General features: G+C 40.6%; 1 protein-coding gene across 1 annotated transcript in view; it reads left to right on the top strand.

Moving 5' to 3' along the window:
* The window catches only part of LOC124804992 (neurobeachin), a 1,009,542-nt gene that overhangs the window by 209,961 nt on the left and 776,030 nt on the right, over positions 1-23,551 (top strand). The window contains exons 28-30 of the mRNA XM_047265386.1: positions 2,989-3,493; positions 10,699-10,825; positions 10,909-11,017. Of these exons, the coding sequence (XP_047121342.1) occupies positions 2,989-3,493; positions 10,699-10,825; positions 10,909-11,017 (741 nt within the window). The remainder of the gene's footprint in view (positions 1-2,988; positions 3,494-10,698; positions 10,826-10,908; positions 11,018-23,551) is intronic.

Raw genomic sequence — 23,551 nt, 5'->3', positions numbered from 1 at the left:
TAAGTTTATATACTTGTGAATGAACTGTTGAGAAAGAAGTGTTGTTTCATGTGTGGAACCAATCATCAGATGTGTATTAAAAATATGTCTTTATTATTGTCAGAGATTTAACTCTTGCTACAGCTCAGTAGCATCCTCTTACAATGACTGCATCAACCATGACAGCCAAATGCACACACACACACACACACACACACACACACACACACACACACACACACACACACACACATTTACCTTAGTTTCTCCAGCATAGAAAGACTTAAACTGGATAAAAATGATGTACCCACTTATGCTCTGTCTTCTGTTAATTTAACTTTGAAAGAATCTCAGAGTGGTGCTAATACTCTGAAATAAGTTGGACAAATGTTTTACAAGCAAACTCCTTTGAAAATGAGTAACACTTCTTTAGCCTTCTTGCAATTGATCTCAATGTGGCATCTACCTCCATCACATCACCTGTGGACTGATGTGACTACTCCACCTTAATTTTTTCCAATTGGATACCCCAAAGTACACTCCTGGAAATGGAAAAAAGAACACATTGACACCGGTGTGTCAGATCCACCATTCTTGCTCCGGACACTGCGAGAGGGCTGTACAAGCCATGATCACACGCACGGCGCAGCGGACACACCAGGAACCGCAGTGTTGGCCGTCGAATGGCGCTAGCTGCGCAGCATTTGTGCACCGCCACCGTCAGTGTCAGCCAGTTTGCCGTGGCATACGGAGCTCCATCGCAGTCTTTAACACTGGTAGCATGCCGCGACAGCGTGGACGTGAACCGTATGTGCAGTTGACAGACTTTGAGCGAGGGCGTATAGTGGGCATGCGGGAGACCGGGTGGACGTACCGCCGAATTGCTCAACACGTGGGGCGTGAGGTCTCCACAGTACATCGATGTTGTCGCCAGTGGTCGGCGGAAGGTGCGCGTGCCCGTCGACCTGGGACCGGACCGCAGCGACGCACGGATGCACGCCAAGACCGTAGGATCCTACGCAGTGCCGTAGGGGACCGCACCGCCACTTCCCAGCAAATTAGGGACACTGTTGCTCCTGGGGTATCGGCGAGGACCATTCGCAACCGTCTCCATGAAGCTGGGCTACGGTCCCGCACACCGTTAGGCCGTCTTCCGCTCACACCCCAACATCGTGCAGCCCGCCTCCAGTGGTGTCGCGACAGGCGTGAATGGAGGGACGAATGGAGACGTGTCGTCTTCAGCGATGGGAGTCGCTTCTGCCTTGGTGCCAATGATGGTCGTATGCGTGTTTGGCGCCATGCAGGTGAGCGCCACAATCAGGACTGCATACGACCGAGGCACACAGGGCCAACACCCGGCATCATGGTGTGGGGCGCGATCTCCTACACTGGCCGTACACCACTGGTGATCGTCGAGGGGACACTGAATAGTGCACGGTACATCCAAACCGTCATCGAACCCATCGTTCTACCATTCCTAGACCGGCAAGGGAACTTAATGTTCCAACAGGACAATGCACGTCCGCATGTATCCCGTGCCACCCAACATGCTCTAGAAGGTGTAAGTCAACTACCCTGGCCAGCAAGATCTCCGGATCTGTCCCCCATTGAGCATGTTTGGGACTGGATGAAGCGTCGTCTCATGCGGTCTGCACGTCCAGCACGAACGCTGGTCCAACTGAGGCGCCAGATGGAAATGGCATGGCAAGCCGTTCCACAGGACTACATCCAGCATCTCTACGATCGTCTCCATGGGAGAATAGCAGCCTGCATTGCTGCGAAAGGTGGATATACACTGTACTAGTGCCGACATTGTGCATGCTCTGTTGCCTGTGTCTATGTGCCTGTGGTTCTGTCAGTGTGATCATGTGATGTATCTGACCCCAGGAATGTGTCAATAAAGTTTCCCCTTCCTGGGACAATGAATTCACGGTGTTCTTATTTCAATTTCCAGGAGTGTATTTGATGCCTGTTACTGATTCAAATACTTGCTTTATAATGGCATAGTCAAGCAACATTGGACCATTGGGATATTTTTGCAGATTTCATTAAAGTTGTTCCATTAAGTTTCGGGTGTGCAGCTACAAGAAATGTCCTTATTCTTCTAATATTTTGGCTGTATAACGTTCAGCCATCTTCAGAGTGAGCCGCAAGACTCGTGCAGTCTTGCGGCTCACTCTGAAGATGGCTGAATGTTATACAGCCGAAATATTAGAAGAAGAAGGAGATTTCTTGCGGCTGCACACCCAAAACTTAATGGAACAGTCTTTGCGCTGCCAAAACCTGAAGATTTACATTAAAGTTGATTATGATGAATGTCGTCTACTTGTCTTTTCATGAAATGTATATGACTGCAGGTCTTCTTATATGACACAATATTTTTTAGACAATGCAAACATTTCATATATAACCATTTCATCTGGAAATAGTTTCAAAATACTACCAACTTTACTTACCTGGACACTTTCATATGTATCATGAAAGCAGTGGCTCTGCCACACTTCCCTGAAGCACACCTAATGCTGCTTTCACTTCTGTAAATGTCTTGCCACTGAGAGGTTGTATTGAGTTCATAATAAGTTTTAAATCAAGGTAATATGAGGCCTTCTTTGAAATTACTGAGAAAATTCCAATTGTTTCTTTTTTAATGGTATATGGCTTAATTATTGAAGATGAATGAAACGTCAGTGAATTGTGCAGCATTGCTTACGTTATGGTGCAAATGCTTCATTTTATCTACTCGACTAACATTAAGTATGGTAAGAGGACATAGTGTACTTGAATTCAAATAATAGTTCAACTTTCCTGACTGTGTTATATTTCATGAGCATGCCAGTTACATGCTTGTTTTCATTATAATTTGCATACCTAGTGTAAAGCCTACGTTAAATAGTTAAAAAAAAGTATTGCTTGCTCATTTGAAGCAATTGCTATAGATATTTTGAATAGATATATAAAATATTGTCTGTATAGTGGCTATTCTTGTCACACATTTTTATTTTATTACAGAGTGGAGACTCTGCAGAAGACAGTAGTTCACTTCAGCTAAACACAACAGAGCATATGCAAAATGCAGAACACAGTGATGTAAATGCAATAACAGAAGATGAGAGGTCTACACCGATTGTCAATGATGATAGCTGGACTGATGTCAACTTAAATGAAGAGGGTCCTGAGATAGCATTGTCATCTGATTCAATGCATAACAACTTGCATGATGGACATGATAACAGTCGTGGTGAAAAGCCTCGTGCAGAAATATCTGTTGTACGTGTTCCGGATGGTATGTGCCCTACTCCTGCACAGATGAGGCCAGATGAACTGCCCATAAAACCTATGGTTGAACACTTGGCTGTGCCTACGCCATCTCGAGAGGCTTCACTCACACAGAAGCTAGAAATGGCTCTGGGCTCTGTCTGTCCATTACTGCGGGAAATAATGGTTGACTTTGCTCCTTTCCTCTCTAAAACCCTGGTCGGATCACATGGGCAGGAACTTCTAATGGAAGGCAAAGGTAAGTAGTCATTGTAATCAAATATTTTTGTGATGATAAGTGAAAATGTCACCAAATAATAGAACAAGCTCAGATTGAGTAAGATAACATACCATTAAGTAAAAAATGCTTTTATGATTCCCAATTAATTGAGTTCGGTTTTGGTAAACCTGTACCCATCGTTATGGAAGGAATCCAAAACAAAACCTTAGGAATTTTGATATTATCCCTTTTTCAGTTGTTACATTTCAAGTGAAGGAAAAATCATTTTTGTTACTCTTTTTCATAGTCTTCTTACTACCTAAATGTTAAGTAATTAAGAACTCTGGAAGCCTTTCAAAATATTGTTACACCAGATAACATAAACATTTATAATAAATTTTTATTGGAATTGCAGCAGTTTACAAGGAAATACCTCTTTTCCATGCTGCACATGATTTTTAAAATTTTATTTATCCATCTAGGCACATTTCACCTTTTTAACAAGGCATCTTCAGTGGGTGCCATGGAACATTATGAGGGTGTGCTTAAATTAATTCCTTCAAATTTTTTAATGTGAAAACTCTTAAAGGTTTGTAAATAATACATACGTTATTAACGTTCTGCGTATTTATTCATAATGTCTACATATTTATTTCTCAACATCGTGATCCTGGTGACTACCACATTTCTCCCAATGAGAAATTAGTTTGTTGATATCGCCACTGTAGACTCTTTGACTTTTTTTATGGAGCCACCACCGTACCTCAGCTTGCAATGCTTCATCACTATCAAAGTGAAGCCCTTGAAGGTGTTCTTTAAGTTCTAGAACCACCTGGAAACCAGGTGGTGATAAGTCAGGACTGTGTGGAGGATAATTGATGAGAGTGAACCCAACGTGTCAGATTGTTGCAAATGTTGCAGTGCTCGTGTGTGGTCTGGCATTATCATGCTGGAAGAGAGAGAGCCCTGCATGTGGACAAATGCATCAGATTCAAAATTCAGTTACAGTACACTGTTTCTCATGCATTGACATGGTTGACATTGCATGCCACCATGTTACACGCTACAGTTCAGAGCCCTGTAGTGGAAGAGGGCTGCAAACACTTAGACCTGAAGAATAAAGATGCAGAATGTTAATAACATTTGTTTTGTTTTAAAAGCTTTAAGAGTTTTCACATAGAAAAATTGGAGGCATTGCATTTCAAACATGCCCTCATATATGATTCTTTTGTTGTTACATATTGGTTATAGATTTAAAACAGATCATGGAAATTTTTATATAGTAAAATGAAAAAGAAAAAAAAGAAAGAAATGAACATATGGCGTATTTGGCCGGGAGGCCCCATCAGAGGAAGTTCGGCTGCCAAGTGCAAGTCTTATTTCAGTCAACGCCACAATGGGCGTGATGAGGATGAAATGATGATAAGGAGAACACAACTCCCAGTCCCCAAGCGGAGAAAATCTCCAACCCTCCCGGGAATCAACCCGGGCCCGCTTGCATGTGATGCGAGCATGTTACCACCCAGCTAAGCAGGCGGACATAATAAAATGAAAAGGTGCTTACAGTAAAGTGTCTAATTTATTATTAACACTTTCAACACTGCCCTCTTTACACTCGGCACTTGACTGTGGACTGGCATATTTAATGGATGTTTGAAATTAGATTGCAAAGGACAGAAAAATGATAGGAATATGGTTCTTGCATCATTTAAAAGGAAAAAGTAAGAGCTTTACATGAATGTGAGTTTATTTTACAATATAAAATACAAATTGGTGTTATAATTAAAAAAAAGAAAACACAAAAATGCCGTGGATAAAAAATTTTACATGATCTCTCTCTTGAGTAATGCCATTATTACTGTATCTAAATTTAAAACAACATATCACTGGACTGTCTAACTGCAGTTATCTGTAAACTAGAGTATTTTAATAGTGCAGATGTAGTTAGCTTTTGTGTGAAAATCCTGGAAACATTGTGGGACGCAAAGGCCAATGCCACAGTCCTTGCACCACTATCTACTGTCCTTCCTTATGCGCATACCCGTCTCTTTCTACCCCCTGTCTGAACATACTTTGCAGTACCTAGTAGTATTCACCTTGTTTGCAGTGGTTGGGACCTCTCAATTTGTGAGGATGAAGCGGCTTGTTGCTGAAAAATATGTCTGTACTTCTCAACCAATTTTTTGCCCACTTTGTGAATAAAGTCTACTAGGGATACATTCTTCCTAGTCTTGTCTTTATATAAAATAAAACTGTTGACAGCTGAGATGATAAACAAGTGGAAAAACAGCTTTTTCCACCACTTCAAAGTTTTTCGGGCAAACGGATAATAACTGGAGAACTGATCTGCTCTGTCAACCCCAGCTTTATTCTTATTGTAGTCAATAATAACGTCTGGCTTTACAATTTCTGCTGTTCAATCTTTCGCCCTCATTTGAATACTAGTGCTGGTAGACTTATGCCTTGTAGAAAGACAGAAAACATCTCGTTTTGACTTCCATTTCATTGCCAAGAGATGGTGTTTCCTTTGAAAAACTATCTTTTTTTTAGTTTTAGTGTTTTGAATATTCATCGCAAACCTTTCCTGTTTTTCATTACAGTTCCCCACTCCAAGAGCTTTATTTTCCCACAACACGTCCAAAAGAGATGGACTGGTGTAGTACCTATCCATATAAATGCAGTGTCCTTTGCCAAAGTACTGTGAACACAACCTTTTTACAAGGCCCTCGATGCTATTGTCAACACTGCCTGCAGAACCTGTATATACATCACAGTTTAGCATATAACCAGTTGATGAATCACAGAGAGCATACAATTTTATTCCATATGTACTGGGTTTGTTTTTTGTGTATACTCTGAAGCTTGTTCTACCACAAAAGGGACTCATTGCCATATCTATTGTCAGATTCATGTCTGGACGAAAATTAATTTTGCTTTTATTCAGAAAGAAATCAAACAAAGGCCTCGCTTTGTGACGTGGGATGTGCTTTACTTCGCCTCTGCTAATGAACGTACGATTGTCATTGAAGTGTAACATCGACAATGTAGGGCAAAAGCGATCGCGACTCAACAATTTACTCGCAAATCCTGTCTGTGAAAACGGGTCTGTTGACAAATAACCACTGATTTTCGGCCATTTGACGACGCACATATGCAAAATAATACTGAGAGACCAATAAATCTCTTGCAATTTTACTGCAGACCACTTATGCCAAACAGAGTTTATTTTCAGGCAACCCTTGAATTTCATTGCCGTAATAACGTTACCAGCGTACCGAATCGTTTCACTTTTGATGAGCCGAATAAGGTTGTCATCAAAGAAATAACTAAAATATCGAAGCTCCTCAGTGGTATCTGAAAAATGCGATGCTACGCCGACTACTTCCTGGAAGTCCGGCAGTGCTGGCTGATCGTCTAGTTCCAACCAATCTTGCTCTTTGTGCTCAGTGAGGCGCACACACAACCAGGTACCACAGATGGTGACTGATGGTCTGTACCACACTCTGCATAGGAAAAAAATAATGCTAAGATTGGTACTAAAAGGTACTAAATGCAAGTGAAGTAATGAACACTACTCACAATAGAAAATGCGGTAATGAACTCTTCGCTTTATAAACAATTGAAACATATACATACCTGAATCATCACTTGTACTTTCTTCTGGAGAGTACGAATCCTCTCTATCAGAATCGTCAATTTCAGATCCTGCATCTCCACAAAGAATATCTAAGATCTATGCCTCCATCAACTCGCTGCGCAATATTTTCACGATCGTAAACACCTGTGAATGAACTGCAGGTAACTTAGTCTGTGCAGTGCTCACAACCGCTCCCAGGATGAGATAGCCGGTAAGTGCTTGCCTCTTGCGGAAGAAGAATGAAATACCTCCACATTAGTTGACGAAACTGCTTCGGAGACCTGCTAAACAGCTTACGAAGCCAAATAAAGGCTCACCCTTAAGGTATATGGGCGCCGTCGCTAACGTCAGGGCGGCCGTACCCGTATGGCGTACGGGCACCGTGCTGTAAGTGTTAAAAATCATGTAGTTTTCCCTTGTGTCAAAAACCAGTTGAATGTCTCCATTTTTTATGTAGTTGCTGTGGTTTTGTAGCATAATATCAAAGTAAACCGCAGGGCACTCAATGATGATGGCTTGTTAAAAAGTTAAATGTATATGAGTGTACAAATCAAATGAAAAATTCATGAGCAACAGGTAAGAAAAGGCGTTTCCTCGCAAACTACTGCAATTTACCTAGAGTTGCTACGGAAATTAGACATGATAAGAAATTTGTTCTCTTATAGCCTTTTTCTTAGTGCGATGAAAGACATTGCTTAACATCAATGTAATTAAATCTTATTAGCCTCATTTTTTAAAAAAAATTTGGATTTGAAATCAGTTGTCCAGAGTTTCATGATGGATGGTGCATTCTGTGCATATTTGTTAGTTATGATTATATTTGTGCTGTTACACCTATATTGAAATACTTTTTTTCCAAAATGGTATGCTAAGATTTTCTACTGAATTACTTATAGTGATATTTGTCCATAAAGTAAAGCTGTTATCAATCTGAAAATATATGAATTTCATATTTACCCTGTTGTCAACAGCAAATACGGGTAATACCAGACCAATGCTAATTTTTATGGTCAAAGACTTGATTATAAGCTACAAAGACTTTCTTTAGTCATTATTGTGCTTAACATAGTGTTTCACTCATTGTATACTTAGCATAGAATATGTCCTATTAATGAACAGTTTCAAGTACCGGTGTTAGCCCATTCATAACAAGCCAGACCATGTATTATTTTACATATTTTGGGAATATGCTTGTAGTGTTTTACTGGGACATTTATGTAATTTTAATACCTCTGCTCAGAGAGATAATTAGAATTTGAGAGCTTTAATATGACACACCTGTTCAGTTTCAACCTTGATACTCACATGATCACAGCATATCTTTTTCACACATTCACAGCAGTATGTCACTTGCTTTTTTCGTGAGCTTGTAATGTATAGCTAAAAAATTATTGGAAATGGTGGGGGAAGCTATAAATGGTTTATTGCTACCACAGCTTTAAAAAGCTTAGGTAATTTGTAATCACTCAGAATTTCAAAGAATCATGTCATTGCATACACGGCAGCAGTTAGTACAATCTCTTAATGTCTTCTGATTGTTTTAGTTGCTTTTCAAACAGCAGAGCAACCAATCATTAGGTATATGGTGTGATACTAGGATAATATGGTTTGATATGAAGGTGTATACACCACAGAACTAAAAAGTATAAACAAATTTTACATGTTAAATGGAAGTGAGTGAACAAACAAATAGAAGAAAAGTCTATTTTGTTATACCCCTGTTGCCTGATGATACTGTGCTCTCTTAATATTTTCAGTTGCCAGACCAACTATTTTTCCTTGGAATAGTGAAATGACAGGGTCAGTTTTGTATCTTTATGCTTTCTCTCTTGTTTTACTGTCTTTCAAGTGCAAGGTACACAGTGGCATATTTTACACCCAACATGTCATGGATCAGTTTCTCCGTGAGCTGCATCTGGAATCAGATGACTCAAGATGAATTTTTGTGAACAAAAATGACTTGTTAGTCACTTTGTATGCACCTACATCTATTTGAGCAGAACATTAATACAGTTACAAATGCTTAAATATCATGCACGGTCTAGCCTTTAAATACATAGAAATAATGGAGCCTTGCCATTAATTTTCTTTGTATTTATATGAGAAGTTGATGATAGTCACTATGGAGACACATCAGCAGTGACCGTTGGGGTATATAATGGTTAGCTGTGCTTCCCAGAGGAGAAGCTCCCTTTTTTTTAATTTCCGTCTCTAGTAGAAGGATGCTACTGGTATCACTGCATTCCTTTTGGAGCAGGAAAAGAAATGTATTAGTTATGAGTATAACACATATTTTTTTAAAATTTCTAATTTTTTTCTCACAACTTGTCCATGTCACTTAGAGCTGTTCAGCAGCAAAGTCCATTTTTACAGTTCCTTCTAATAAAAAGCTGTGCATTGTAAGATGTGCCCTTTGGTTTGTAAGAAATCTAATTTTACGCCCTGTCACACAAGTTGCCGCAGATTCAAGCACAAGCAGAAAGTCACTCAATTTCTCTGATATTCAGTCAGGTTGATGCAGATTATATGAATCATTGATCTTGTCATCTTTATCAGGTGCAGAGAGTGTCAGCCGTAGAGATACTATCTAGACTCCAAACATGTCTTGCAACACATGACAAAGAAGATCAGGTCAATTGTCAAAATAATGTGCTAAAAACTTAAACTACCATTGCTGCTTTGCTTGATACTATGGATATTTATGTTGTTCAGTTGTGCTACAAAAATAAAGGACAACCCAATACAAATGTGATATCTACGTAGTACCCCATTTGCTGATAGATCCACATCTTTATATTAGCATTTTAATTTCCTGCCTCGCCCTTTTCTCCTGCCAAAGAGTGGTTTCTGCATACTGTTTCGCCACCAGGGAGAAGTTTGACAAAATAAGTGGAAATACTGAATAGTCCAATTAATACTTCAGCTCATTATATGTTTTTTTTTTGTCTTGGTGTGTGGTGACACTTTCTTCATGATCCTGCCAGTAGTGTTGTGTTTTATGAATGTTCACTCCATGATAAATCAAGCAACCTATTGCCCCTATTTATGATGTTAAGGAACCTTGGATGTCAGTCAGTGAATTTTGTGAAGAGAATTAGTATATGTTTTTTATTTTGAACAATATCCCCTCTAACATTCAGTTCCAAAATATCCGTTGTAGATCTTGGTTTTAAATGCATCAGTTCAGTTTCTACCCAACAGAGCAACTTCAGCATGTTGTACTGCTATAACAGTACCTCATCCATTTGGCTTGATTCTGAATTGCGACCACATCTGTCCATTGATGTCTCTTCTCCTAACAGTGCATTTATGTTGTGTGTTGTTTCATGTATGTGCATGAACTTTATATTTTGTTGTACACGTATCAAAGTATGATGTATATTTGTAATGCTTTGCTTCTTTTTTTGTGCATTGGCTGTAAATAGGATTTCAAGGTAAATTCATTATTTGAGATCTATTGCATGGGCAGCATGGTTCTCACAGTATGCTATGTAGAGAGTAATGTTACCACCTTGCTTTGTATTCCATTGCTTCACCTGAGGGATGAAATTATAATTAAGTAACATTTAACTAAATCATACAAACTTGTGTTTCATTTCTGTTTCAGGTTTAACAACTTTCAAAAATAGCAATTCTGTTGTTGAACTAGTTATGCTCTTGTGTTCACAAGAATGGCAGAACTCTCTGCAGAAACATGCAGGCCTTGCATTTATTGAATTGATCAACGAGGGGCGGTTAGTATCTATTGGTGAAGCCATCATCAGTTATGTTTTGTGTAGGTATTATGAGTGATACATGCTAATGAACTTTTTTCCAGATTGTTATCTCATGCAATGAAGGACCACATTGTACGAGTGGCAAATGAAGCAGAATTTATTTTAAACAGAATGCGAGCTGATGATGTTCTGAAGCATGCTGACTTTGAGGTTACTATTTTTTTGCTAATACTTCTCTATATTTCATTAGTGCTTATTAACTAGCTTGCCATTTTATTCAGAGGCCAAAATCATTAATATCGTATTTCAGAAAGTTGCTTTACATGTTACCGTACTGTTCAAGTGATTTTGAAAGGGTAGGTGGAACAGGACATGAACTTATGTACAATTATATGATTAAACAGAATGTGTTATATTTCTATTAACTTATGTGAAACAAAAACTGTTTTAACATCATTGCCCAAAGACTTTCTGATACCACTGGTGTTATATATTTTCTGTAAATTCCTGTTTAAATAATGAGCCAAATTCAAATTAAAACAAAGAATTGCACAGTATCAGTTCGAGTACAGTTATACTTTTGGAGCTGTTATCATTGTTTTTGACAAGAGTTGGATGGAATAGCATGGCATGAAGACTGGAGTTGAGAAAGTGAGGAACAGGAGATCTGGTGACCTCTCAGGAAAGTCTTTCTTATTAGTGCTTGATCAGTTCAGGGCACACACAACAAAAATCGTAAAGAAGATTGCTGCTGAATAAACATAAGAATTTATTGTTGGACTTGGAGGTTTGATATCCCAGGACAACTGGACCTTACCATCCTGTCAGTGAGGAGGTCATTAGTAAATGAATGAAAGATCAGATTGAAAATAATGAGGAAGGAAACTGGCTATATCCTTCAATGTAATTATCCCAGCATTCACCGAAACCAGTTTACGGAAACAATCGGCAACTTCATACTGGTTGATGGGCTGGGGATTTCAGAATTGCTTTTCACAAATGCTTGTTCAATGCCTTGCTGTTGCCACCTGGCTTTTAGTGCATTGGATCCAGTGCTTATGTGTTAGTCCTTTGTTATGTAATCAATTAATTTAGAATTGATACATCATGTTAATGAAAATAAATATTAGGTAGTATAGTAGCCATATAATGGAGAGAAAGGATAGTTAAATAGTCTGAAGTTCCATCAACAATGTGGTCTTTAAGGAGAAGGGAGTGCACTAGTTTGAATTGGAGAAGGGTCACAGAAGAACAGTTTTCAGCTGAAATAATCTTTGAGAACCATGGAAAACCTGAAGCGGGATACTAAGGATTTGAAACCTCCTTCCTTAACCACTGAGCTCCCTTTCTTGGTAGCAAATGATAAATAGTGGGTAATGAAATCATTCAACTAAGAATGTAAATGTGAATCAAGTTCAACGCGTTGAATTGCTAATCTAGCCAGTTGAGAAGCCTGGATTAAAGGTTATAATTACAAGGAGACACAATGACTGCCTGTTGCTTACTTTCAGGAGGCAAAATCCCTGGAACCACCAATTGAAACACTCGGAATAGTGTTAATTCATGGAATATTAGCCAGTTGGGGAAGATTGGAACTGTGATATCAGTTTCCAGAATGAGATTTTCACTCTGTAGCGGAGTGTGCGCTGATATGAAACTTCCTGGCAGATTAAAACTGCGTGCCCGGCTGAGACTCAAAAAAACTCGGGACCTTTGTCTTTCGCGGGCAAGTGCTCTACCATCTGAGCAACCGAAGCACGACTCACGCCTGTTACTCACGAGATACTGGCAGAAGTAAAGCTGTGAGTACCGGGCGTGAGTCGTGCTTCGGTAGCTCAGATGGTAGAGCACTTGCCCGCGAAAGACAAAGGTCCCGAGTTCGAGTCTCAGTCGGGCACACAGTTTTAATCTGCCAGGATGTATGATATCAGTTGTTATAGTGAATGAACAAACATGATCTGGATCACTACTTCTTTTGTTAATGATCGTTAGTTTCAATCTGCCCAGCAGATTACTTACATATCTGAGTTGGGGAAGGAAAAAACGAGGCGATAGTACAGGGTGTCCAGATTAAATGTATAATAATATAAAATGTAATTACTTGAGATGTAATTGAGGTGTTTATTGTATCTATAAGTAAGGTAACTCAAAATGTTTTTTGAGTTTGCTTGCAGAAGTTCACTCCGTGTGCACATAACTGCTTTGTTCACTTAAACGCGTGTTAGTAGCCATGTGGACTCCACGATAGAAAGTGTTCTTTGTGCTTTCTCTTACGAAGCTGAAGTCTGTTACAGTATTACAATGTTCTTTTAGGCATGATATAGACTGCAACCAACTGAAGTGATCCCACTTACATAACAAATGGGACAAGCAGTTTCAGAAGTTTGCTTTCTAAGTCAGGCCATTATGCAAAACATGGAACTACAAAGGCTACTATTGAATTAATCTATATGTCCTTCCAGCAGAGCCGTCATAATTCAATCCAACAAGCAAGTAGACATTCCAGTTACCTCGTTTGACAGTACAAAATGCAGTCCATAAAAGGTTGTGCCTTAGAGAGTACAAATTACAGTTTTTCTCACAGAATCAAGCCCAAGGACAGGCATGACAGAATGTATTCACAGAGACAATTCTGGCAAAAATTGATGAAAATGAGGCATTCCTTGCTTTTGTGTGTTGCTCGGATAAACCTACATTCCATCTTGCAGCACGGTAAACACACACAATTAATGCATGTGAGGAACTGATGACTCCCCCCCACCTGGTGATAAAGAGTAAATGTGACTCTCTGAAAATGAATGTGTTGTTTGGATTGTTGAAGGACAGGACTATAGGCTCATTCTTTTTTTACGTAACCTACAGTTAATGTAACAATTTACATACACATGTTGGAGCTGTATGCTGTGCCACAACTTCCTCATGACATAATCTTTCAATAAGAAGGCGCACCATGCTATTTTGGGAACACTGTGAGGGATTTCTTGGACTATGAGTTCCCAGATCCCCTAGGTAACTCACAGTTTTTTCATCAGTTCGTACATGGCACACATGGGGCCCCGGGCTATTGCAGCCCATTCTTCCTTCCCTGGCTGCATTTCCTTCACCCTGCCCTTGCTCCATCCCCATTGCCCCCTCCTTCCCCTCTCTCAGTGGTCTGATTTATATCGACCTGGCTGTCCACCTGGTTCCCTGTACTGCTTCAAATTTTGTTCCTTCTGCCTGTTCTTTCATTCTTTTTTGCATTTAGGTCCCCGCATAAGGTACGATCTCCACTACCAAATTTTCTGTTTTTAGTGTGAGCCATTTGATGCAGAAGTCCCTCCCCAGTGTCTATAGTGTGGATTCCCCCCGACCCCCCCCCCCCTTTCCTTCACCTTTCCCTTCCCCACTGTAGCCCTCCTCCACCCTGCCACTAACCAGCACGTGTACCCAGTCCATGTGGTGGGGCTGTTATGTACTCGCCTGGCTGAGCCCCCTGACAACACAGAGATCACACTACTGATACCTGAGCTGTTCCCTCCTTATGTATGGCAAGGAGTGGTTGCTTGTCTTCCCGGAGCATCAGAACTCCCAGCAACGGCTTCTGTGCCAGGCTGTCCTTGTTGTTGCCGGTTGGCACCCACAGGGAGAGTCCCTGATCAGAATGGGTGGTATAAGGGCAGATGCTTGTGCATGAAGCGTATCAAGCTGCAAAAATCTGGCCATTCTCAAATGGCTGTTTCTTCGAATGGTGAAGGATCATTGAATGCTGCTTCATATGATCTGGCAGCCTTCACATCCCGCACTATGCCATGGGAGGATGGCCAGGCTCACTGCCTTGGGATGTAACACTTTCCCTGCTATCTCGTCTGTACTAGGACAGACAGGGACACATTCACCACCAAAAAGCCATTGTTTTTTGTGGAGAATATTGGGGAGAAGTCTCAGTAAGATGCGGTCGGTCTCCCTGTTGATCAAACCTTCTTCTGCCATCCAGTCTACCACTCTTTGTGCTTGTGATTGTCTTGACAATGTCCCAGTGTTTATTACCCCTCACCAATCTCTGAATATTGTCTAAAGAGTGATTTTTCATAAGGACCTCATCCTGCATCTGCAAACTGATGAGGAGCTCCAGGCTAATCTGGAGTGATGCGGCATTTGTTTTGTTCGGCGTGTGCAAAAGGGTCGCAAAGACAACTGCACCAATACTGGCACCTTCATTCTGGCTTTTGAGAGGAATACCCTCCCAGAGAAGGTCAAGGTTATGTGCTAGAGATGTGACATGAAGCTGTACATCCCACTACCCATGAGATGTTTTCGGTGCTTGCATTTTGGGTGTATGTCTTCCCACTGTGCAGCAGACCTTCTGTGTGGTGACTGTGAACACCCACTCCCTGAGGTAAGCCCCTGTGTTCCACCACCTGTGTGCGTGTCAATTGCCATGACCGCCACTCCTCTCACTCACCAGATTGCCCAGCTTACAAGAGAGAAGAGAAGAGAAAGGCGTACAAGTCTGAGGATCGCCTGCCTTACACTGAGGCTCGCCAAAAATACGAGAGACTCCATCCACTGTCACTTCCTTCAAATTTTTCCTCTGTTACATCTTTTCTCCCTCCTACCTGTTCCTTACCCCAGCCCCATCCCCATCTCCGCCTCTTCCCCTGCAGTTCTCATGACCTCTTGTCCAAGCGCTGCTCCCCCTTCCTGGCCTGGGCTCTTCCTGGGACCCCTCTCCCTGGCGTCTCTCAGGCCGGAAGCCTCTACCACAACTTGGCCATGAGATGCATCATCTGTGTGCCCTAAAGTCAACTGTTCTCTTTCAGTCTATGTACTTCCTCTCTGGAATGAAATAGTGAAGGCAGCAGAGGATCAAGTAGGTAAAAAGGTGAGGGCTAGTAGAAATCCTTGGGTAACAGAAAAAATATTGAATTTAATTGATGAAAGGAGAAAATATAATGCAGTAAAGAAGCAGGCAAAAAGAAATACAAACATCTCAAAAATGAGATCGACAGGAAGTGCAAAATGGCTAAGCAGGGATGGCTAGAGGACAAATGTAAGGATGTAGAGGCATATCTCACTAGGGGTAAGATAGATACTACCTACAGGAAAATTAAAGAGACCTTTGGAGAAAAGAGAACCACTTGTATGAATGTCAAGAGCTCAGATGGAAACTCAGTTCTAAGCAAAGAAGGGAAAGCAGAAAGGTGGAAGGAGTATATATAGGGTCTGTACAAGGGTGACGTACTTGAGGACAGTATTATGGAAATGGAAGAGGACATAGATGAATATGAAATGTGGGATATAGTACTGCGTGAAGAGTCTGACAGAGCATTGAAAGACCTAAGTCGAAGCAAGGCCCTGGGAGTAGACAACATTCCATTAGAACTACTGACATCCTCGGGAGAGCCAGCCCAGACAAAACTCTAGCATCTGGTGAGCAAGATGTATGAGACAGGCGAAATACCCTCAGACTTCAAGAAGAATATAATAATTCCAATCCCAAAGAAAGCGGGTGTTGACAGGTGTGAAAATTACCAAACTATCAGTTTACGAAATCACGGCTGCAAAATATAACTGCGAATTCTCTACAGACAAATGGAAAAACTAGTAGAAGCCGACCTCGGGGAAGATCAGTTTGGATTCTGTAGATATACTGGAACACGTGAGGTGGCAATACTGACTCTACGACTTATCTTAGAAGATAGATTAAGGAAAGGCAAACTTACATTTCTAGCATTTGTAGACTTAGAGAAAGCAGCCTATTCCTGATGTTACTCAGTCTGTATACTGAGCAAGCTCTAAAGGAAACAAAAGAAAAATTCAGAGTTGGTATTAAAATCCGTGAGGAAGAAATAAAAACTTTGAGGTTTGCCGATGACATTGTAATTCTGTCAGAGACAGCAAAGGACTTGGAAGAGCAGTTGAACGGAATGGACAGTGTCTTGAAAGGGGGATATAAGATGAACGTCAACAAAAGCAAAACGAGGAGAATGAATTGTAGTCAAATTAAGTTGGCTGACGCTGAGGGAACTAGATTAGGAAATGAGACACTTAAAGTAGTAAAGGAGTTTTGCTATTTGGGGAGCAAAATAACTGATGATGGTCGAAGTAGAGAGGATATGAAATGTAGACTGGCAATGGCAAGGAAAGCGTTTCTGAAGAAGAGAAATTTGTTAACATTGAGTATAGATTTAAGTGTCAAGAAGTCGTTTCTGAAATTATTTGCATGGAATGTAGCCATGTACAGAAGTGAAACATGGATGATAAATAGTTTGGGCAAGGAGAGAATAGAAGCTTTCGAAATGGGGTGCAACAGAAAAATGCTGAAGATTAGATGAGTAGATCACAAAACTAATGAGGAGGTATTGAATTGAAGTGGAGAGAAGAGTAATTTGGTGCACAACTTGACTAGAAGAAGGGATTGGTTGGTAGGACATGTTCTGAGGCATGAAGGGATCACCAATTAAGTATTGGAGGGCAGCGTGGAGGTAAAAATCGTAGAGGGAGACCAAGAGATGAATACACTAAGCAGATTTAGAAGGATGTAGGTTGCAGTTGGTACTGGGAGATGAAGCTTGCACAGGATAGAGTAGCATGGAGAGCTGCATCAAACCAGTTTCTGGACTGAAGACCACAACAACAACAACAACAACAACAACAACAACAACTCCCTCTCTACCTTGCCCTCCTCCACCTCCAAAAGAGAAGAAGAATGTATGTCCCAAGACAACCCCCGCGCCCGTCTCCTGGTGCCTCTGGAGGTGTCATCTCTCCTCTCATAACCTTGAGTTTGACATCATATTTATGGATGCCACCCCATCCTTGTTGGTGAGGACCACAGACTGAGTGATGTGACTTCCTCTTGGCTTCTTTCTGTCTAACTTAGTTACCTTCCATGACTAGGGCTTCTGTGGCCCTCTTCCGATTTTTATCTGAGAGTTTTTGTCTCACCGGCTCTCCGTGTTTGAGTTGGCACTTCACTCAGTGCCCCTTAGATTCAGGAGAATGGTATCCCACAGGGTTCAGTGTTAAGTATCACACTCTTCCTCAGAGCCATCAATAGGCTTGTAACCTGGGCTTACCCCGGCTTTGTACATTGATGATTATTGCATCTGGTGCAGCTCCCACTCGGCAGCATCTGCTGAGTGCCAGCTCCAAGGAGCCATCTGATTGGTCTCTGCATGGGCACTTTCCCATGGCTTCCAGTTCTCTCCCTCCAAAATGCAGGTTATGCATTTTTGTCATCAACCCACTGTACACCCCGATCCAGAATTTTATTTAGGCGACCAACTGCTCAATGTTGTATCGCAGTTCCGTTTCTTGGACCTCATTTTGTATAAAAAGCTGACATGGCTGCCCCATATTTGCCACCTAAAGACTACATTCATATGGAAGCTAAATGCTCTCTGCCTCCTGGCCCACATACGAATATCTTGGTGTGCAGACTGTACCACTCTTCTCCATCTTTACTGTGCTCTGGTGTTGTCCAGACTATAGTATGGTAGTCAGGTTTATGGCTCAGTGGCTCCTTCCGCTCTGCAAACACTTGACCCTGTTCACTATTGTGGGGTGCATCTGGCTATCCGTGCCTTTCACACTAGTCCTGTTAACAGTCTCCTTGCAGAAGCAGATTCCCCCTCTACAAATATGAAGGAGCCAATTCCTGGTTTCTTATGCAATCACCATTCACCAATTCCCTGACCATCCCATATACCCTGTTGTCCTTGTTCACTGGAATGTGCCCCATGTATTCCCCCCCCCCCTCCCCTTCCCCCCACAGATAATTCTTAGACAACAGATAAGGTGGGATACACTTATATGTTTCCTACTGGCTTATAACACCATTTATTGCCGGTATCATGTAGTGAATTCACAGCAGAGCTTCTAAGCATTCACAGTGCCCTCCATTTTGTTTCTCAGGCCTCCCTCCACAGTGTTTTAATTTGTACCAACTCAATGAGTATCCAGCAGACTATTGACTAATGCTACTCTCATCACTCTTTGGTCTCTGCTATCCATGACCACCTCTCTGTCATGCTGCAAGCTCAGTTGTGTTTCTCTGGGTCCCAAGTCGTGTGGGCATCCCAGGGAATGAACTGGCTGGCTGATTGGTTAGAGAAGCAGATACTGACTCCCCCATTCCCTTTCATGATTCCAGTTGTGGATATGCGGATCTGTGTCAAATCTCTTTTTGTCAAAAAGTGGAATTACATCTGGTGCGCTACTGCTCACAGTAAAAAACTCCACACAATCAAAGAGTCTGCTGCAGTTTGATTCTCTGCCTTCCACTCCTCTCAGGAGTCCATTGTTTTATGCTGTCTACGCATTGGTCATGCCATGCTCACCCATTGTTTCATCCTGCATAAGGAACTGCCTGCACATTGTGGTTGTGGAACCAGACTGGTGATTGTGACATTTGCCTGCTATTTTTCCTCGTTGTTTGTCCTCAGTGTCGACATATTGCATTGCTATACTGGCTGAAAAGTGGGGGTAGAAGTTCAATGCTGGCTACTTTAAATGATGTACCTGACAGGTGCACATTTTGCGTTTCACAGTTATTTACCTTCACTGTTCACAATCTCCCAATATACACATTAAATATGGCCAGTTAACTATTGTTTAACTTTCAATAAGTCTCATTAATAGGTTGCAGGCAAACATCCACATACTGCTACAAGAATTTACTGGTGAACATCTACGAGCAGTAAAAACCTAACCACACATTTCACAGTCTTTCAAATAAGTTGAACGGACACTGTCACTGCTTTAACACATGGCCTATTGATGTAACACTTATTTCACAGTTAAGTTGATGCATTGTTGTTGATTTAACCAATACGGGTTCGATGTCTGAAACTCGGCTGAGGACTGACTGCCTCGGGACCAAAAATCGGGCCCCTATATATCATCCCAATAATAGGCACTGAAACCAAACATTGTTTGATGTTTAATTTACAGAAATCACAATTAAAACTTAACTCAATAAATTAACTAAATCCATCGAAAAAATGCGTCTTTTTAACAGTTTCTTCTACTACAACGATTAAGCCATATTATTTGTTAAAATCATGAAATTGATAAATATAGTTATTGTTTGGATGAAACAGGAAATTACTTTGGAATTAATTAAGAATAGATTGAATAGACCCGTTAAGAATACAGTTGGTTGTTTCTCCAAATGTTTACAATGATTACAGAATTTATATTTGTTTATACGTCAATATTAGAATTTAAGTTACGAAACAGTAACCGATTTCACCCTATAACAAAAGATACTAACCAGGAATAGTCAAAGTAAACTATAAAATCAATTACATACATAAAATGAAGCACTAAACTAGATCTGGTGTTATATTCTTTAAAACTGACGGCCAACCTTTTTCTTTTATAAAAATGCAGATTATACTCATGTATGTTAATGATAATTAGTTAAAAGTGAAAAAATGAATTTAAGGAGCCTGATGGCGAAACAAGAGGTGAAGTAAAAATATCCCAGCTTGCTTTGACACACGGTATCCCACATATTGGTGGAATGTCCTCTTATTTTGGCCCTTCATGCTAAAATAATAGAATCTCCCAGATCCCTTATTTTAATATTAGCACATGATTCATGGATGGCTGAACTGGTCCTCTGTGAAAGTGGTTTTTATTTCCAGAGACAAAGTTTTGCTTTACTTTTAGAGCAGGGGCAGGGAGGTTGTGGTTGGGACCTCTCTTCATGTCTCCTTGGTCTGGGACCCCATGACCACTTCCCCATTGAAAGACTCCTTTTTTTCCTGTTTTTAGATTTGGTCTTTTACTGCAAGTGTTTTAACGTCATTATTTTATAGTTTGACTCTTGACTGGATCCATCCACTTTTAATGGGCCATATTTCTTCTGTGAGTAACATTGGAATTGCGGGGCTGATGACCTTGCTGTTTGCTCCCATAAACCCTCTCCATTAATCAATCAATGAGTTGCCAAATAGCTGGATTGGAAAAGGTAGACCATTGACTACTTGGCCTCATAAAAGACATTACACTACTTGATTTTTTTCTGTGGGGCTTTATCAAGACAACGGTTCATGACGTACCAGATCTGTGCCATTGCATTTGAATAGCTATTGCAAATGTTATGTCTGCATTGCTGAAAAACACTTAGAGAGAAGTGGAATATGGAGTAGATGTCTGTCACACCACTAATGGTGCACATATGGAGATGTATTAAGTGTGAAAAAAACATTTGCCTTACCATTCTTGTAGAAACGTACTGTCAATAAACATCTCAATTACTTCTCAAGTCATTATATTTTAAATTTTTATGTGTTCAACCCAGACACCCTGTTGTGTAAGGGTAACATTACACAATGGTACTGCTGATAAAATTAAAACCTCATGAACCTCCTCACAACTTTCCTGGAAAGGCGCAGTATGTGAGCAGTGGTAAGAACAACACAAAACTAACATAAAAAATAAAAAAATGGACTCAGTGTGGAAAAATTGAATAGTCAGTCACATGATATGCACAAGTCATTGGCTGATATATGGATACAGTGTAATGGAGATTCTTCCACCATAAAACACAAATAATTAATAACATTAAAAATATTAAATAATATGTTAACATAATACAATTGGGTATGTAGATGAACGTTAATGCAAGCAAAACAAGGGTAATAGAATGTTGTTGTTGTGGCCTTCAGTCCAGAGACTGGTTTGATGCAGCTCTCCATGCTACTCTATCCTGTGCAAGCTCTCCATCTCCCAGTACTTACTGCAACCTACAGCCTTCCGAATCTGCTTAGTGTATTCATCTCTTGGTCTGCCTCTACGATTTTTACCTCCACACTGCCCTCCAGTACTGAATTGGTGATCCCTTCACGCCTCAGAACATGTCCTACCAACCGATCCCTTCTTCTAATCAAGTTTTGCCACAAATTTCTCTTCTCCCCAATTCTGTTTAATCCCTACTCATTAGTTATGTGATCTACCCATCTAATCTTCAGCATTCTTCTGTTGCACCACATTTCGAAAGCTTCTATTCTCTTCTTGTCCAAACTATTTATCATCCATCTTTCACTCCATACATGGCTACACTCCACACAAATACTTTCAGAAACGACTTCCTGACACTTAAATCTATACTCAATGTTAACGAATTTCCCTTCTTCAGAAACACTTTCCTTTCCATTGCCAGTCTACATTTTATATCCTCTCTAATTTGACTATCATCAGTTATTTTGCTCCCCAAATAGCAAAACTCATTTACTTCTTTAAGTGTCTCATTTCCTACTCTAGTTCCCTCAGTGTCACCCGACTTAATTCGACTACATTCCATTATCCTCATTATGCTTTTGTTGATGTTCATCTTATATCCTCCTTTCAAGACGATGTCATGGATTTTAATACCTACTCCAAATTTTTCTTTTGTTTCATTTACTGCTTGCTCACTATACAGATTGAATAACATCAAAGATAGGCTACGACCCTGTCTCACTCCCTTCCCAACCACTGCTTTCCTTTCATGCCCCTTGACTCTTATAACTCCCATCTGGTTCTGTACAAACTGTAAATAGCTTTCGCTCCCTGTATTTTACCCTGCCAACTTCAGACTTTGAAAGAGAGTATTCCAGTCAACATATCCAAAGCAACATGGCGTCCGGTACAGTTGTTTATAGTGAGAAAGTGAACAAAAGTTATAGTTGTGTGGTGAAAAACGGAACATACATAAATTATAACAGTGAAATAGTGAAGCTAAATGAACGTGTATCAAGCCTCCAATTAATTGTAGATGTACTAAGGCGGGACATTGCGCATTCAGAAAATGAAAATGCCGAACTGAAAAAGGCGCGTAATATCCCGATCGCCAAAGCAAGTAAAACACGGAACTGGGAGCACAGGACTAGCATGATCACGGAAGAAAGAAGCGAAAAGGTGATAAATACAACGAATGGAACGAACCGCGGCAATAAAAGCAGTTTCAGTGTCCTACCTACAGTAAATGAGTGCTCTGAAGTGGATATAGGCCTAAAGGCAGAAACAACAAGGCAACATATGTTTACTAGGCCAAAAAGGGTTGGTCGTGTGAAATTCAGTGACTGTAGAATTACTGTGGTAACAAAAAACCGTTTTCATGCACTAGATTCAGATATAAATGTGGAATCCACGGAAAACTGTGACGACAACAACACGCCGAATCTATATAGTGACAAGCACATGAGCAGAAACTTCCGCAATAAACGTGAAGACAAACTCAAAGTGAAAATATTCTCTGATAGCCATGGACGTGAGATCGCAAAAATACTACGTTACAGTCATTGTATACAAGCAACTAGTATTGTCAAACCAGGTGCACCCATCCAAGAACTCGTTAGAAACATAGAAACTGAAAATGATCGTCATATTGTCGTCATAGCAGGAGCCAATAATGTATATAAAAACGACCTCCACAGTGCAACACGAAACCTTAAAGCAATACTAAATTCAACAGGAGAGAAATCAGTTTTTGTAGTCGGAATTCCACATAGGCATGACCTTTCGGAATGGTCATGTGTGAACGTGGAAATCATAAAAGCAAACAGGCAATACTCAAAGATTTGCAGGGCCTACCAAAATGCATATTTTATAAGTATGGACTCCTTGCAAAGAGACTGTTACACGAGACATGGCATGCACCTTAATAACAGAGGCAAGAAGATTCTGTGCCAAAACATCAGCATGATACTGAAAGCATCTGACAACCAAGAAGTAATTGCTGCTCTTCCAGTTCCTTGCTTGACGCAAGCA

This window comes from Schistocerca piceifrons, chromosome 7 (assembly GCF_021461385.2).
Source record: "Schistocerca piceifrons isolate TAMUIC-IGC-003096 chromosome 7, iqSchPice1.1, whole genome shotgun sequence".
NCBI lineage: Eukaryota > Metazoa > Arthropoda > Insecta > Orthoptera > Acrididae > Schistocerca > Schistocerca piceifrons.
Note: the sequence above shows the minus strand (reverse complement) of the source record. Positions and strands in the feature narration are given on the sequence as shown.